This window comes from Heptranchias perlo, chromosome 7, assembly GCF_035084215.1.
Source record: "Heptranchias perlo isolate sHepPer1 chromosome 7, sHepPer1.hap1, whole genome shotgun sequence".
NCBI lineage: Eukaryota > Metazoa > Chordata > Chondrichthyes > Hexanchiformes > Hexanchidae > Heptranchias > Heptranchias perlo.
Genome location: NC_090331.1, coordinates 74,856,326 through 74,874,482, shown reverse-complemented (window position 1 = coordinate 74,874,482; position 18,157 = coordinate 74,856,326). Strand labels below are relative to the sequence as shown.

The 18,157-nt window shown below is 42.4% G+C and overlaps 1 protein-coding gene across 1 annotated transcript in view; it reads right to left on the bottom strand.

Moving 5' to 3' along the window:
• LOC137323879 (collagen alpha-3(VI) chain-like) overlaps nt 1-18,157 on the bottom strand; it is a 182,163-nt gene that overhangs the window by 113,808 nt on the left and 50,198 nt on the right. Inside the window, exons 7-9 of the mRNA XM_067987919.1 lie at nt 15,244-15,840; nt 6,463-7,059; nt 870-1,466 (exon numbers count right to left, since the gene is read on the bottom strand). Coding sequence (XP_067844020.1) covers nt 870-1,466; nt 6,463-7,059; nt 15,244-15,840 — 1,791 coding nt within the window. The remainder of the gene's footprint in view (nt 1-869; nt 1,467-6,462; nt 7,060-15,243; nt 15,841-18,157) is intronic.

Sequence of the window (18,157 nt, the reverse complement as noted above, 5' to 3'; positions counted from 1 at the left end):
TACAAGGTCAAAATTAAGAGTGGGAAAGGAAAAAATAAGCTAACAGCTCTTTCAAACAAAAAGCTGACCTAACAACTGAATGATGAGGATAGAATTCAGGTGGGAAAAAGGATTCACAGAAGTTTTGAGAAACGGTTTTGGTGAGAAACCTGAAGGAATGACCACTGACGGGGCAGAAACATATACTATTTGACACTTTGTTTAAGTAGTCACATTTAGCAGCTCCAGTAGTAAGCTGACAAAATTACAAACAGCAAATAAAAAATGGCTCAGGATACTTTGAAATGATCAGACGTGATAAGTAGAATATTCACAAAAGAAATCGGAAAGGCAGAAAGATTCTGGGAGGACAGGAAATTGGCCAACGCTGATTTGGGTTGTGGGGGGGGATTGGGACCTTAAATGAACTATCAACAGGCAAAAGATTTTTGGGCTGTTTTTTGAACAACTTCCAGTGTTCCCTTTCAGGACCACTGGTGAGGCTGCTCAATGCCTGGTACAAATGGATGGATCGTGTACAGCACATGCTCCACCCATTAGTACCTCAAAATTGGAATGGAGGACCTACAATGGACGTAGGACACCAATTTACATATTTAAGCAGCCTGCAGCCCATTTCCTGTTTCAGGCCCACCCGAAAATTGCATCAGGTGGACCTTGAGCATTAATAATGGGGCCAAAGTGCCTCCTTCACCGACTTCCAATTGCTGGTCATCTGTTTTTCAGTTGGGAAATGCTCCCAGTGCATTTTATTCCATCCAATCCACTAATTTTTAAAATCAGAATTATGTTCCTCAATTTTAAGGAAGCTAACCATAAGTACTAATTGTTACCACATATGTACTGATTCTGTGAAGTATCTGCCTCACCTCCAAGAACCCGAGTCCGGATTCGGACTATCCGATCTCTGTTCAGTGTTGTCAATGGTGACTCCAGACGCTGTTGTACTGTTTCCACATTCCGCAGATCATCCACCTTGAAAATATAATCAGGGGACAGTGAGATCTGTTGGAGTTCATCATCGTCTGCGTCTCCTGATCCGATGCTGAAAGGTGCTACACCAGCCTGTTTCAGTGCCAATGCTGCCTGACCAACATCATCGCTGGACTTGCTGGCAGTGAGAAGGATCAAGAACTGGGGAACACCTTCCTCCACTCTGCTTCCAGCAGACCTGGTGAAGATGTTCTTTGTGACGTAGTCCAATGCTGCACCAGTGTTGGTTCGTCTTCCTCCTATTTGCCTGAGGTTATTTATCGCTTCCTCCACATCCTGTTTTGTTGTGTGGCTGTTCAAGTAGAAGTTGACTCTAGGATCATCACTGTACTGCACTACACCAACTCGAATTTTGTCACTTCCAACATCAAGGGTGTTGACAACTTTCGAAAGGAATCTTTGAACTGAAGGGAAAGCAGCTCTGACTTTTTCTGATCCATCAACAAGGAACACAACGTCCCTTTTAACAGCATCTGCAACAAACGGAAAATTGATTTCGCTATATTGCTCAACATTTATCCGGAAAAACAAATAAGTGCTCTTTGAAACTAACAGATCACAATGTGATGGTGGACTAAAAGAATTTTGTTCTTTTAAACAGAAATTTCTGGTCAGATTGAGAGCTTTCTCTGTATTTTCCAGCTCTGCCTCCCAGCTGAACCTGACTGGGCTGCTATAGTTAAGTGAATTGAGTCCACATCTGGGACACAGTTCAATTCCATTTGAATTGCTGTTTTACATTGCTTGCCATTCGATTATCAATGAAAGTATCTGTGTTTATGGAGCATCTTTCATGTCTTTAGAATGTCCCAAGGAGTTTCACAGCCAAGAAATTACTTCTTGAAGTGTTATCGCTGTAGGCAAATGTGACAGCCAATTTGCACAAAGCAAGATCTCACTAACAGCAAATGAAGTAAATGACCAGTTAATCTATTTTGGTTGAGGGATAAAAGCTGGTCAGGACTCAGGGAGAATTCCTCTGCTTTTCTTTGAATAGTGCCAAGGGATCTTTCTTGTGCACTTGAATAGGCAGACAGGGCCTCAATTTAACATCTCATCTAAAGGATGGCCCTCAGACAGTCCAGCACTGCGTCAATACTGCATAGAAGTGTCAGATTATGTGCTGAACATGAGGCTTGAACCTACAACCTTCTGACTCAGAGAGAGAATGATACCACCTGAGCCAAGCTGGCACTTGAGACTCCGGTGGGATTAGTAACTAGATCTGTAAGTTGACATGTTATAAAAAGTTTGGGTTGTAGTCAGGATAAATTCCTCCAGGCATGGAACTGTCAAGAAAGGTGTACATGAGCAAATACATGCTTGCAGGATCTTTCCAGCCTAATCAGACCTTCCAGATTAGGAACATGGTGATTGTGAAATAGTCTTTACACAGAAGAGCTGTAATTTCATTCTTCCCCATAAGGCATTTCCAATTCCATCGGTTTCAGATCTACGACATCATGGGGGATTTGCCACCAGAATAGTGAGAATATTTTTGATTGCTGCCTGTAGATCACACTGGGCCTAAACCTGGACCAGCCTAGCTCCTCAGTTGCTGAGCTATGAATGATTGGTCAACCTCAAGCCTAGTCTTGGGAAAATGGAAACAGAGAGCAGGCCATCCCGACTTGGAAATATATTGCCGTTCCTTCATCGTCGCTGGGTCAAAATCCTGGAACTCCCTTCCTAACAGCACTGTGGGAGAACCTGCACCACATGGACTGCAGCGGTTCAAGAAGGCGGCTCACCACCACCTTCTCAAGGGCAATTAGGGATGGGCAATAAATACCGGCCTCGCCAGCGACGCCCACATCCCATGAACGAATAAAAAAAAATGCTCTTTCTAACTGTCAAGCCGATGTCTTTCAATACAGACATGCAGCCTGATGGGCAGAGGCACGCCCAGACATGTGTACACCATATTGGGTTGCACACTCAGCAGAGTGGACAAGGACCAGGAGGTTATAGCTCAGGAGTCACTGAAGTTTCACAAGGCTATTGTGAAAGTGAGTAGGGAGCTAGGATGCACGGCTAGGACAATTAGATGTAAAACCAGAAGTATGATCCTTATCTTATACAAGCCCATGGTCTGGCCGCATTTAGAATATAGTGTTCATTTTTGGTCCCCTCACATAATAAGGAATATTAAGGCCCTAAAAATGGTTCAGAGGAGGGCCAAGTACTGAATTGATACCAAGGTATTCTTCCCCTGGAAAAGCATAGACTTCAATGGATTACGATTATGAAGGCTTAGGCTGAGCTAAGTGTAGCTTGGCACGTTATAATGGGCCAGAGGGCAAAAGTATTGACATAATAGCAATACAGAGCGTCCTGCTAAAGCATAGGCATGCTTGTGCATTTGTAAAGTTTATGAATGATTGTCACAGAGCTAAGCAATCGCCCTCTCTAATTCTGTAATAAGCTTACAGTGCTTAACTGCATTGTAAAGCAATTTTGCAAAATTAAGCAAATGTGAGGATACTTACCTTCGGAACCTTCCGGAGAGCAGCAAGTTTCTCCCTCACCTGCTCCTAGGTTCAGTGCAAGGGTGAGACAAGATTTGTTCTGTCAGCCATCTCCATCCAGGCTGCTCTGGTGCTATTTGTGATTGGACCATGTGCCACAGCTCCCAAAAAAAGGACCACCCCTCTCAGCAGGACATTAAAAGCTGTTTTGTTTATGAAACAGATCTACTTTGTTGCCTTGTTTATAGCCTTCTATCTCTCTCAATAATAGAACAGCTTTAAGGATGACCAGTAGCACTTTTAAGAGCTGTTGAAGCCAGATCACCTCCCTCTTGATCCCCATATCTTCCCACTGCCTCATTGCACTGGGCACTGGGAATGCTGCAATATATAGAAATTAGCATACACCACATTGGAGCACAAGTTCAGCTCAAATCACAGCACAGGACCAGGGAGGGCAAAACCCTGGACCCAGACAGATTGCTCCCATGGATACCCAAAGAAACTGGGGAGGAGATAGCAGAGCTGCTAGTATCCAAATGTAATAGAAAAGGGAATAGTGTCAGAGGACTTGCGAACAGCAAATGCAATTCCTGTCTTGAAAAAGGGAGAATCCATCCAAGGAACTATAGACCAGTTAGCTTGATGTCTGTGTTAGGAGCAATACAAGAATCTTTGCTAAGAGATCAGATAACAAAACATCTAGAGCCGGAGAGTATAATTTAAAAAAATCCTCAAACTGCCATGGTGGGATTTGAACTCTCGTTCTCTGGATTACTAGTCCAGTAATATAACCACTACACTAGCGCACCCTTTTTTTTTAAGAAGTGCATAGTGTCAATCTCTGTCAAAAGATTTGGAGCCACCAATGTACTGACAGCCGAATCACTTATGTGTTCAACAACAGAGATCCAGATAACATAACACAGCAAGATAATTATTTGTGGAGTGATCATACGCAAAACAGTACTGGCAATTGTGGATTAAGTCAGAACATTCATGGTGATGGATAATTTGAGAATTACCAGCAGCTTCCATAACTTTTAAAAAATTCATATCAGAATATAGGCGTCCCTGGCAAGGCCAGCATTTATTGCCCATCTCTAGTTGCCCTTGATAAGGTGGTGAGCCGCTTTCTTGAACCGCTGGAGTCCATGTGTTAAAGTTACTCCCACAGTGCTGTTAGGTAGGGTGTTCCAGGATTTAACCTAGCAACGATGAAGGAACGACCAGATCTTTGCCAATCCTTGGCGAGTTGCTGCAGTGCATCCTGTGTACAGTACACACTGCAGCCATAGTGCGCCAGTGGTGGAGGAAGTGAACGTTTAAGGTGGTGGATGGGCTGCGGATCAAGCAGATTGCTTTGATGATGTCCAGCTTCCTGAGTGTTGTTGCAGCTGCACCCACCCAGAAAAGATGGGTACTTTCACAAGCCCCATCCAGTGGATCGGTTGAGAAAGTGGGCCTAACCAGTGGTTCTTAGGGTGACTGCTGGAGGCTGCTCCGAAAATCGGAAAGCTAAGTTTTTTTGAATGATTTTCATGGCGTCAGGAGGAGCATGAATGAATGCTCCTTCTGGCTGCCCAAAGATCATTCCAGCTTGTTGCTGGTCCCTCCATGGCTACCCCCTGCCCCACAAAGCGTTTCTGCCACTCAGCTCCATGGAGGAGTCGCTGGATTTCCTCCCACCCACCCCCCCACCAGATCGGTGAGCTGCCTGTCAGCATTTATTTAGTGCTGGCAAATTGCAGATTTTACTAGAATGAGGCCCAGTCCCACCAGTGACATCAGGCAGACAGTGTGATTGCTCCGCCCACCATTCCCTCCGATGACCACCCAATACCCACCTGAATCAAAAATCACCCCCATAACTACAACAGCAACTTGCATTTATGTTGCATTTTAATGAAGTAGAACATCCCAAGGTACTTGGCATTGTATCAAACGCCATGTTGGAGTCCAGGAATTTGACACATGACAAGGATGAAACTTGGTGTTGGTTAAAGTGGTAGAACAGATCAGAGCATTAGGTTAAGGTCACTTTACAAGATCAAAATTAAGAGTTGGAAGGGAAAAAATAAGCCAACGGGTCAGCTTTTTGTTTGAAAGAGCTAACAACCGAATGATAAGGATAGAATTCAGATGGGAAGACGGATTCACAGAAGTTTTGAGAAACGGTTTTGGTGAGAAACTTGATGGAATAACCACTGACGGGGCAGAAAAATATACTATTTGACACTTCTTTTAAGTAGTCACATTTAGCAGCTCCAGTAGTAAGCTGACAAAATTACAAACAGCAAATAAAAAATGGCTCAGGATACTTTGAAATGATCAGATGTGACAAGTAGAATATTCACAAAAGAAATGGCAGGAAGATTCTGGGAGGGCAGGAAAATCAGCCAACAGCAGGTCGGACCGTGGTGTTAGGGGGGGGAGGGTGGTGGGATGCAGGAGGGGCGGGTTGTGACCTCAAACCTGCCAACAGAAGACAGGAGGAGGAGCTTTTTTATAAAAAAAATAAGGGGCCCAGGAAGATTTTCATGGGCCGTTTTGCGAACAACTTCCAGTGTTCCCTTTCAGGACCACTGGTGAGGCTGCTCAATGCCTGGTACAAATGGACAGATCATGCATAGCGCACGCTCCACCCATTTGTACCTCAAAATTGCAATGGATGTTCGACAATGGGGGTAGGACACCAATTTACATATCTAAGCAGCCAGCTGCCCGTTTTTTGTTTCAGGCCCACTTGAAAATTGCATCAGGTGGACCTTGAACAATAATGTTGTGGCCAAAGTGCCACACATCGACTTTCAATTGCTGGTCATCTGTTTCTCAGTTGAAAAATGGGCGGGTAGCAGTTGAAAAATGCTCCCTTTATATTTTATTATATCCAATGTACTAATTTTTAAAATCAAAATTATGTTCCTCAATTTTAAGGAAGCTAACCATAAGTACTACTTGTTACCACATATGTACTGATTCTGTGAAGTATCTGCCTCACCTCCAAGAACCCGAGTCCGGATTCGGATTATCCGATCTCTGTTCAGTGTTGTCAATGGTGACTCCAGACGCTGTTGTACTGTTTCCACATTCCGCAGATCATCCACCTTGAAAATATAATCAGGGGACAGTGAGATCTGTTGGAGTTCATAGTCGTCTGCGTCTCCTGATCCAATGCTGAAAGGTGCTACACCAGCCTGTTTCAGTGCCAATGCTGCCTGACCAACATCATCGCTGGACTTGCTGGCAGTGAGAAGGATCAAGAACTGGGGAACACCTTCCTCCACTCTGCTTCCAGCAGACCTGGTGAAGATGTTCTTTGTGACGTAGTCCAATGCTGCACCAGTGTTGGTTCGTCTTCCTCCTATTTGCCTGAGGTTATTTATCGCTTCCTTCACATCCTGTTTTGTTGTGTGGCTGTTTAAGTAGAAGTTGACTCTAGAATCATCACTGTACTGCACTAAACCAACTCGAATTTTGTCACTTCCAACATCAAGGGTGTCGACAACTTTCGAAAGGAATCTTTGAACTGAAGGGAAAGCAGCTCTGACTTTTTCTGATCCATCAACAAGGAACACAACGTCCCTTTTAACAGCATCTGCAACAAACGGAAAATTGATTTTGGTTTATTATCCAACATTTGTCTGGAAAAACAAAAGCCCTCCACAAAACTACCAGAACATAATCTGATAGTGGAAATATTACTGTTTGAAACAAATATCTGGTTAGATTGTATGCTTTTTGTGCATTTTCTGGCACTGTCTCTGAATTGAACTTTGAGACAGCTACACTTCAGCAAAATTCACACAATATTTGGATCAATACTATACTGTCTTCTCATGTTGTCAATTGATGCACTTTTGGATTCTAGCAGTGGTCATCATATTTACATTGCATAGTATTCGAAGTGAACTATGAGGCTCCAGGGGGATTACTTACTAGATGTGATTGGATGCCAAGTTATGTTCAGTAGCCCAATCTGAAAAAAATATATACTCTCTACATTCTGGTCAGGACAAACTCCTGTAATCATGCCCTCTTTTCTTGGATACTATGAGCAATGCTAGTGGTCCAAGTGAAACTTACTATTTGAGAAATTTTGCATTGCTTATTTATTTTGTGATCATGTTCTGAGTTATGTCGAAACTACAGCACAGAAACAGGCCATTCGGCCCAACTGGTCTATGCCAGCATTTATGCTCCACACGAGCCTCCTCCCTCCCTATTTCATCTAACCCTATCAGGATACCCTTCTATTCCTTTCTTCCTCATGTGCTTATCTAGTTTCCCCTTAAATCTATACTATTTGCCTCAACTACTCCTTGTGGTAGCACGTTCCAAATTCTTACCACTCTTTGGGTGAAGAAGTTTCTCCTGAATTCCCTGTTGGATTCATTAGCAAATAACTTATATTGATGACCTCTAGTTTTGGATTCCCCCACAAGTGGAAACATTTTCTCTATGTCTACCCTATCAAAATATTAAAGACCTCCATCATGTTACCCCTCAGCCTTCTCTTCCCTAGAGAAAAGAGCCCCAGCCTGTTCAGCCTTTCCTGATAAGCATACAGCAAAAAAAAAGTACATTTAAACTTAATGAACTGGCAAGTATGGACAAATTCAGCTTCAGAAAAATGTGGTTGTCTTTTCACTTTGGTCTCTATTTTTAACCCTTTATCACCAGCTGCATACTTCACATCTGTTTATGCATGTTAAGTACTTAACTCCTGAGGTAGTACATTTCAGTGGTTCCAACTAATGTCTAACAATCATTGTTAGCCTGTTTAACTGATGGATATCCCCGTGGCTTTCAAGTTGCTGACAATCCCCTACCAACCTCTACCTCTTATCAAGAGAATCTCCCCAAAGCAGGGCCCCCACCCCCCAATCCCCACCCCCACTCCCCACTCCAAGAATCATTTTAGGTACACAGGCAGAACAAGTTATGTTCTGAGTGCCTGATTGTGATACTACTGATTGTCTTACTTCAACATGTCTGCGACATGTTGAAGTAAGACAATCAGTAGTATCACAATCAGGCACTCAGAAGAACTTGCAGGAAGCCTCCACAGTTAATCTTTCCAATTAGACATCACATGGAATTGTACATGAGAGAGAATTCTGTGCATCACGACATAAAACAAGTGGGACAGAAGTGCTGCATCACGTTAAAGGTATATGCATTCACACTGAACAGGGTAAAGAATGCACTTTTATTTTTTTCATTTAAATTTAAGGGTAAAAATGTTTTGTTCTTAAGAATGGAACAAAACACTTCATCCCGCAATAATGAAAAAACAGCAGCCAGCTAACTTTAGTTAAAATGCTTGTGTGGAAAAGGCCAAGTTCAGGCCTTAAGGGGGAAACAAATGATGCATTCCCATTACACCAATGCCTTTTTAGATACTGTATAAACTAATTGTTCTCTCTCATCCTCTTCTTGGGGTCTTTCTCAGCAAGATACGCACCTTTCAATGGCAACACTGGCAGATAAAATTAAGGAAAACCCAAAAATGTTTTATAAATTCATAAAGAGCAAGAGGATAACTAAGGAAAGAGCAGGGCCCATTAGAGACCAAAAAAGTAATCTATCTGTGGAGGCGGAAGATATGGGTATAGTTCTTAATGAATACTTTGCATCTGTCTTCACAAAAGAGGGGGACGATGCAGAGATTGTAGTTATGGAGGAGGAGTGTGAACTATTGAATGGGATAAACATAGTGAGAGGAAGTATTCAGGGGTTTAGCACATTTGAAAGTAGATAAATCACCAGGCCCGGATGAAATGTATCCCAGGCTGTTAAAAGAAGCAAGGGAGGAAACAGCCGAGGCTCTGACCATCATTTTCCAATCCTCTCTGGCTACAGGCATGGTGCCAGAGGATTTGAAGACTGCTAATGTTTTACTGTTGTTTAAAAAGGGAGAAAGATATAGACCGAGTAATTATAGGTCAGTCCGTCTAACCTCAGTGGTGGGCAAATTATTGGAATCAATTCTGAGGGACAGCATAAATCATAATTTAGAAAGGCACATGTTAATCAAGGACAGTCAGCATGGATTTGTTAAGGGAAGGTCGTGACTGACTAACTTGATTGAATTTTTTGAGGAGGTAACAAGGAGGGTCAATGAGGGTAACACGATTGATGTAGTCTACATGGATTTTAGCAAGGCTTTTGACAAGGTCCCATATGGCAGACTGGTCAAGAAAGTAAAACCCCTTAGGATCCAAGGGAAAAGTGGCTAGTTGGATCCAAAATTGGCTCAGTGGCAGGAAGCAAAGGGTAATGGTTGACGGTTGTTTTTGCGACTGGAAGACTGTTTCCAGCGTGGTTCCACAGGCCTCAGTACCCGGTCCCTTGCTTTTTGTGGCATATATTAATGATTTGGACTTGAATGTGGGGGGCTTGATCAAGAAGTTTGCAGAGGACACAAAAATTGGCCGTGTGATTGAGGAGGAAAGCTGTAGACTGCAGGAAGACATCAATGGACTGGTCAGGTGGGCAGAAAAGTGGCAAATGGAATTCAGTCCAGAGAAGTGTGTGGGAATGCATTTGAGGAGTTTAAACAAGGCAAGGGAGTATACAATGGGAGGATACTGAGAGGTGTAGAAGAACAAAGGGATCTTGGAGTGCATGTCCACAGATCCCTGAAGGTAGCAGGACAGGTAGATAAGGTGGTTAAAAAGGCATACGGGATACTTTCCTTTATTAGCCAAGGCATAGAATATAAGAGCAGGGAGGTTATGCTAGAATTGTATAAAACATTGGTTAGGCAATGCTTGAGTACTGAGTACAGTTCTGGTCACCACATTACAGGAAAGATGTGATTGCACTCGAGAGGGTACAAAGGAGATTTACGAGGATGTTGCCAGCACTGGGGAATTTTAGCTATGAGAAAAGATTGGATAGCCTGGGGTTGTTTTCTTTAGAACAAAGGAGGCTGAGGGGAGATTTATTTGAGGTATATAAAATTATGACTGGCCTTGATAGAGTGGATAGGGAGGACCTATTTCCCTTAGTAGAGGTGTCAGTGACCAAGGGGAATAGATTTATGGTAATTGGTAGAAGGATTAGAGGGGAACCGAGGAGAAATTTTTTCACACAGGAGGTAGGTGGGGATCTGGAACTCATTCCTGAAAGGGTGGTGGAGGCAGAAACCCTCAACTCATTTAAAAAGTATTTGGATGTGCACTTGAAGTGCCTTAACCTACAGGGCTATGGACCAAGTGCTGGAAAGTGGGATTAAGCTGGATAGCTCTTTTTCAGCCAGCACGGACACAATGGGCCAAATGGCCTCCTTCTGCACCATAGCTTTCTCTGATTCTATGAACACTGTGCAGTATGACACCAAATAGAGGGGTGTAGTTAATACCGAGAAGGACTGCGACAAAATACAGGAAGACATCAATAAACTTGCAGAATGGGTGTGTAATTGCCAAATTAATTTTAATATAGATAAGTGTACGGTATTACATTTTGGTAGGAAAAATAAGGGGCCACATACTGCTAGTCTAAATGGGGTAGAGGAGCAAAGGGATCTGGGGTTACGGATACTCAAATCACTAAAAGAAGCGATGCAGGTTAATAAGGCCATAAAAAAAAAGCAAAGTACGCACTGGGGTTCATTTCTAGAGGGATAGAATTGAAAAGCAGAGATGTTATGTTAAACTTGTATAGAACCTTGGTTAGACCACACTTGGAGTACTGTGAACAGTCCTGATCTCCATATTATAAAAAGGATATCGAGGCACTGGAGAAGGTGCAAAAAAGATTTACTCGGATGATACCAGAACTGAGAGGTTATACCTACCAGAAAAGATTGAGCAGGCTGGGGTGCTTTTCTCTAGAAAAGAGAAGACTAAGGAGTGACCTGATAGAGGTCTTTAAGATAATGAAAGGAAGGGTTTGACATAGAAAAGATGTTTCCACTTGTGAGGGAGACCAGAACTAGAGGCCATAAATATAAGATAGTCACTAATAAATCCAATAGGGAATTCAGGAGAAATGTCTTTACCCAGAGAGTGGTTAGAATGTGAAACTCGCTACCACATGGAGTAGTTGAGGCGACTAGCATAGATGCATTTAAGGGGAAGCTCGATAAACACATGAGGGAGAAAGGAATAGAAGGATATGCTGATAGGGTTAGAGGAAGAAGGGAGGGAGGAGGCTCTTGTGGAGCATAACCATCGGCATGGACTTGTTGGGCCAAATGGCCTGTTTCTGTGCTGCACATTCTATATAAGTATGCAACATACCTCAATTATACAGCCAAATCGGTCTGGATCATAATTCAATGCATAATCAGAACACTTCAAACGTGGCCTCAGGAATGGAGCAGTAGCGCCAAGAAAATCGTGGGGCTGAACTTACTGCCCTGTTCCTGTCTACATTTTCATTGGGGCCTTCATGTGGGTGACCTAGTTGCCCGCCTGTATCAGGTGGGAACCTATTTATAATATAAATATCCAAATCTTATGATGTACATAGGATCCCGACACAATTTTGAGGTACTTAAAAGGGACTGCTGCAGGCTGCTCCAAAGCCAGGACAATTTCTGTTTTTTTTTTAATATAGACTTTTGTGGGGCCAGGAGAAGCGTGAAAGCTCCTCCTGACCCCACAAAAATCGTCTGGCCCATCCACGCTGTCAACATTGAACTTCTGGCTCAGCTCCATGGTTGAGCTGCCAGATTTCCTGCACCCTCCCGGGGCTGGTTTAGCACTCGCAGCATTATGCAGATGAGGCCCGGCTATCAAAATGGCTTGGGCTTCTTACCGAGGATACCAGGCAAGTGGTGCAATCGCACCGCCTGCCCAATGGTCACCCAAAGTCAAAATTGCCCACGTTGTTTTAGTAGATCAAAGACACATTTCTGCCTTCCAAATATGTATCATTGTGGGTTGTTTGTTGTGGGGTTTGGGGCGTTCATAGAGTCATCATCAACCATGTTTACAGTAGGTAATCCATATTTCCAAGGAGCCTACGTTGCATTCTTTTTTCCACTTCAACAGCTAGAGACTGCTTGATTCCTTCAAGACCTCTTGATTCCTTCTCTCAAATCTTCATGAGCAGATCTCAGAAAAACAAGTATTACCTTCCATAACTTGTTGCTGGTGGTAGCAGTGAACAGTAACCCTTTCAGTGATAAGTAAGGATAATTCTTGCAAATTCCAATTAGTTCCATCAACGAGGTCTTGATCGTAACTGATAGAATTGTGTCTACATTTCCAGCAGCTACTACATGCTCTTATTAAACTTGATGTGGGTCAACACAGAGGAAGTGAGTATCTGTTACCTCAGTAATGCAGTGATGAACTGCATTCTTGCTGATCCCAAGTGTGGTACCTGGAATCAGACAGTTGAATGCTGTTCTCACCCTCTGGTGAGAGACTGCCACTCAGGTGTTCTTCCAAATGTTGCAAACATTTCTTTTCTGATTATGATCTTCCAAAACTGTCTCGATTCAGGAATTGTCCCCTTCGATTGGAAAATTGCCAATGTCACTCCATTATTTAAGAAGGGTAGGAGAGATAAACTGGGAAATTATAGGCGAGTAGTCTAACTACTGTTGTGGGGAAGTTACTAGAATCTGTTATTAGGAACAGTGACTCTGCACTTGGACAAATAAATATGAACTGGTCAGAGTGCGCCAGCATGGTTTTGTAAAGGTTAAGTCATGTCTAACGAAACTAATTGAATTTTTTGAAGATGTAACTAACATGGTAGATAAGGGAGTGTCCATGGATGTTATTTATATGGACTTCCAGAAGGCAATCAAAAAGGTTCCTCATAAGAGACTGTTAACAAAAATTAGAGCGCATGTAATTGAAGGCAAACTATTAATATGGGTAGGGAATTGGTTAGGAGATAGGAGACAGAGTAGAGATAATGGGTATATACTCAAATGGGCAGGATGTGACAAGTGGTGTCCCTCAGGGATCTCTAATGGGGCCTCAGCTTTTCACTATATTTATAAATGACTTAGATAAAGGAATAGAGAGCAATGTATCCAAGTTTGCTGATGACACCAAGTTAGGTGGCACAGTAAATAGTGTAGACGGGAGCAGAATCTTGCAAAGGGACATTGATAGATTAAGTGAGTGGGCAAAACTGTGGCAGATGGAGTTCAATGTGGGGAAGTGTGAGGTCATCCATTTTGGACCCAAGAAAGATAGATAAGAGTATTTTCTAAATGGTGAGACGCTAGGAACTGTGGATGAGCAGAGAGATTTAGGGGTCCAAGTACAGAATCTCTAAAAGCTAGTGGACAGGTACAAAAAATAATTTTAAAAGGCTAATGGAATGTTGACCTTTATCACAAGGGGGTTGGAATACAAAGGGTTGGAAATTATGTTACAGTTATATAAAGCTCTAGTTAGACCCCATCTGGAGATACTGCATTCAGTTCTGGGCACCACACCTCAGGAAAGATATACTGGCTTTGGAGGGGGTGCAGCACAGATTCACCAGAATGATAAAAGTGTTACATGATGAGTACTGGTTGCATAGAGTAAGCTTGTATTCCGTTGAGTATAGACGATTGAGGGATGATCTAATTGAGATATTTAAGATGATTAAAGGAGTTGATAGTTTCTCTCTATCTACCCTATTTCCTCTGGTGGGGAAGTCTAGAACAAGGGGCCAAAACCTTAAAATTAGAGCTAGGTAATCCAGGGGTGATGTGAGGATGCACTTCTTCACACAAAGGATAGTGGAAATCTGAAACACTCTCCCCCAAAAACCTGTTAAAGCTAGGTCAATTGAAAATTTAAAAACTGAGATTGATACTATTAAAGGTTATGGAACCAAGGCAGCTAGATGGAGTCAAGATACAAATCAGCCATGATTTAATTGAATGGCAGAACAGGCTCGAAGGCCTACTCCTGTTCCCATGTCTTTCCCTTTAGTAATGTGTAACCTTCTATAAAGCCCGCATCTGTCTGTGAACTGAATGCTGCTTTCATATTGGAAGGCTCTTGCTCTCCTGGACAGAAAACAAAAAATCTTGGCTCAGAAATACCTCATAGCTGCTCCCGCTCTGCCATTATAACTTTGCCAGAGGTGCAGCAGAAACCCTGTTTCTGGCAAAGTTATGGCTGTTGAGTGTGAGCAGCTCTGAGGGAATTCCAGGCCCTTGTCTTTTACTGAGTGATTACGCTCTCATTTCCAGTCTCTAACCTCCTCTCTCCATCATAACCTTGTTTCTTTCTATTTCATTGATACTACTTCAGTTAATGCTCCTCTGAACCTTCCTCTCATGTTGCTGCTAAGCCCCAAATGTCCCATCCTACGCACTCTTCCTTCTTCATGCATTCTCATTAACTGGCAGTCAAGACTCAGCACATAGTTTCTGACCGTAACTCATTTTTTCCACAGGACCTCATGCTGTCTAATTAATTGCGTACCTAAGTCTCTACCTTCTCTTCAGAAGGCTTTTAAAGCCCAAGCTTGGGATCATCTTCTCCTTTTCTCTTTTGAACCTTGGTGATGGCCTGAGCCTTTCACCTTGGTTTCTCAGCGATAAAAACCTTACTAGCAGCAGTAAATTTAGAGGCTCTAATGGATACACAGAATGTATGCTTATCGCTTGTTGACTATCGGTAATGTTTTGATATTCAACAGATTAAAAACAACCCCTTGAAAGTTATGAAAGATTTTATACCACTATATATCTGAACAGCATTCTAACCCATTTATAATGCAGCATTATAATTTTTGGGTTGCCAGTTTTTCTATATTTTGTGAACTATATGTTTAATTTTAAAACTGGAAGTGACATTCTCACCTCCAAGAACCCGAGTCCGGATTCGGATTATCCGATCTCTGTTCAGTGTTGTCAATGGTGACTCCAGACGCTGTTGTACTGTTTCCACATTCCGCAGATCATTCACCTTGAAAATATAATCAGGGGACAGTGAGATCTGTTGGAGTTCATAGTCGTCTGCGTCTCCTGATCCGATGCTGAAAGGTGCTACACCAGCCTGTTTCAATGCCAATGCTGCCTGACCAACATCATCGCTGGACTTGCTGGCAGTGAGAAGGATCAAGAACTGGGGAACACCTTCCTCCACTCTGCTTCCAGCAGACCTGGTGAAGATGTTCTTTGTGACGTAGTCCAATGCTGCACCAGTGTTGGTTCGTCTTCCTCCTATTTGTCTGAGGTTATTTATCGCTTCCTTCACTTCTCGTTTTGTTGTGTGGCTGTTTAAGTAGAAGTTGACTCTAGAATCATCACTGTACTGCACTAAACCAAATCGGACTTTGTCACTTCCAATGTCAAGCTGGTCGACTATTCTGGAAATGAATCTTTGAACTGAAGGGAAAGCAGCTCTGACTTTTTCTGATCCATCAACAAGGAACACAACGTCCCTTTTAACAGCATCTGCAACAAACGGAAAATAGACTTCTGACAGTTAGTGGTCATCTGTTAAAAAATTGCTACATTAGAAGTCTTGTAAGTCTTAAAAAAAAGTTAATTTTATATTTTATTTGATTAAACAGTAATAAAATCCAAGCTTTTATTATACCATGAAAGCCTTGGGTATAGAGAACGTGACATTAAGGAGTTGGATTATCAATAGAAATACCAACATAACTCATGGGATTACTGAGGGCCAGTTATGCTCGTTAATCTCTCTCACTTGTCTTATCTCAATAACTCTCCCAAAACTGTATCTCTGTTTTAAAATAAAATTGCTGGACTATAACTTGGTGTTGTAAAATTGTTTACAATTGTCAACCCCAGTCCATCACCGGCATCTCCACATCATGTATCTCTGATGGGGTCAAACAAAAACGTATTTAATTTATAAAAAGTTTCTGATAATGAGAGATAACTCAGGTAATTTTTATTGGTACAGGAGACAAATAAACATTTCGGAGGCCTTGTTTAATTTATCAATGGGTCTCCATTAATTTTATCAATGGGAATGAGGCACTGTTCTATCCTTTTGCACCTGTCAGCAATTCCAATGCCAATTCTAAGTCTGTTGGAGCATGGTTCAGATAAAGCTTCTACACTACTTATCAAACAATTCTCAGTCAAGCACAACATATTGAAATGCAGAGGAAAGCTCCCTCTTCACTGCCCAACATTGCAGCTTTGCTGCAACCCTCCTCTTCTGTGCCAAATTAGCTTAATTTCTCATACCACTTAATCTCAGTGAATCTGCCAACAATTGGTACCAAATTGTTTCCAACGGGGGTTTAGAGAGGTTCACTAAAATAATTTTAATTTTCAGATTGGTGTTGTCTAATCCAAAGGCCAATTCTTCAGTGAGGACCTATTGTATTAAAAATTAAATGGTGGCACTTCACCGGTAGCCATTAGCCTCTCACTGATGCTGGCATCTGACATCCCAGCCCTTTTACAGAAATGGCACCATATGAGTCCACAGCACAGCTGCAAGCAATTGGAGGGGGAGAGATGGCAAAAACCAGGTCCTCTCCCTTCTTCACTGGCTGTGGCACTCTTCCCGCTCCTACAGTCTAAGTACTGCCACCCCATTCTGGTTATGTTGTGGGTTAGTGGTACTGTTGTGGAAAGGCAGAGAAATTTGATGGTTTCCAAGCCCCACCCCCGTGCTGTCTTTTAAATTCAGGGCAGTCAGTGGGGGCCAGCAGCTGAGATCCCAACTGGAGGGGAGGGGGAGGAGGGGAGAGAGAGAGAGGAGAAATGGAGGAGGAGACGAGGAACATTTATGAGGCCTGATTTAGGGGCAGAGATTCTAGGTAGGCCATTCTCCCCACCCCCCCTCCCCATTTTCCCTGCTGCACCGCCTGAAAAAGTGAGAGTTACTAGAGGAAAATCCAGCCCCCCCTCTCCTCAACAAAACTATTCATGTCCATAGACCTGACAGGGATCAATAATCATAGCAATTACTTCTGATTCTGATTTGGGTGAGGCGTCCTAAGTTATGTCAAATTAGGCTAGTTTCCACTCTTGGGCTTCCATTCTATGAGTTCTTTAATATTCTACATTTGCAATTGTTATTTGATAAGGAACAATTATTGAAGTACATTAAACTGGCATAATAATGATGCAGCAGGGCATGTTGGTTGAATGCAATTTCAGTGCATCACTTAGTAATGTGTAATTGTTGAAATGAACAAACCCTAGTTCATTCACATGTTGACTTCTTTGGCAAATAACATGAAGATGGTCACTGCTAGGTCACTAATTGTATTGCTCAGGATGTAATTGATTAATACAGCAGTGCAATCAAAAAGCTTCCCTCCAGAAAATACTAGAAAAGATTCTTCACTGGGGAATGTTGGCTCTTTGAGAACCAGAAATCAGTCTGACCATCAGGAATCCCTTTTAAAAGAGACCACCTCATTATTTCAGCACCTTTCAAAAAGGGGATCTGATGATTAGGACTCCTTTTGAACAGCGAGTCTTACTATCAGGATCCTTTGTAAGGAGTGTATTTGACCATTAGGGAACACCCTTTAAAAAGAGGGAATTTTACAATTATAAAGTCCTTGAAAGAATGTATTCCACAAAAGAGGACTCATTTTAAAGATGAAGTTACACTGACAGAGCCCAGTACGCAGTGAGATCCCACAAGAAGCAAGCAGATCAATAACCACTTCTATATATTTGCTATACAGAATGTATCAGTGCAACTTTGGATCCAGAGCAAAAGGTTGGAGTTTATCCAAACCTAGGCCAAATTGCTCACTGCTAATTATGGATT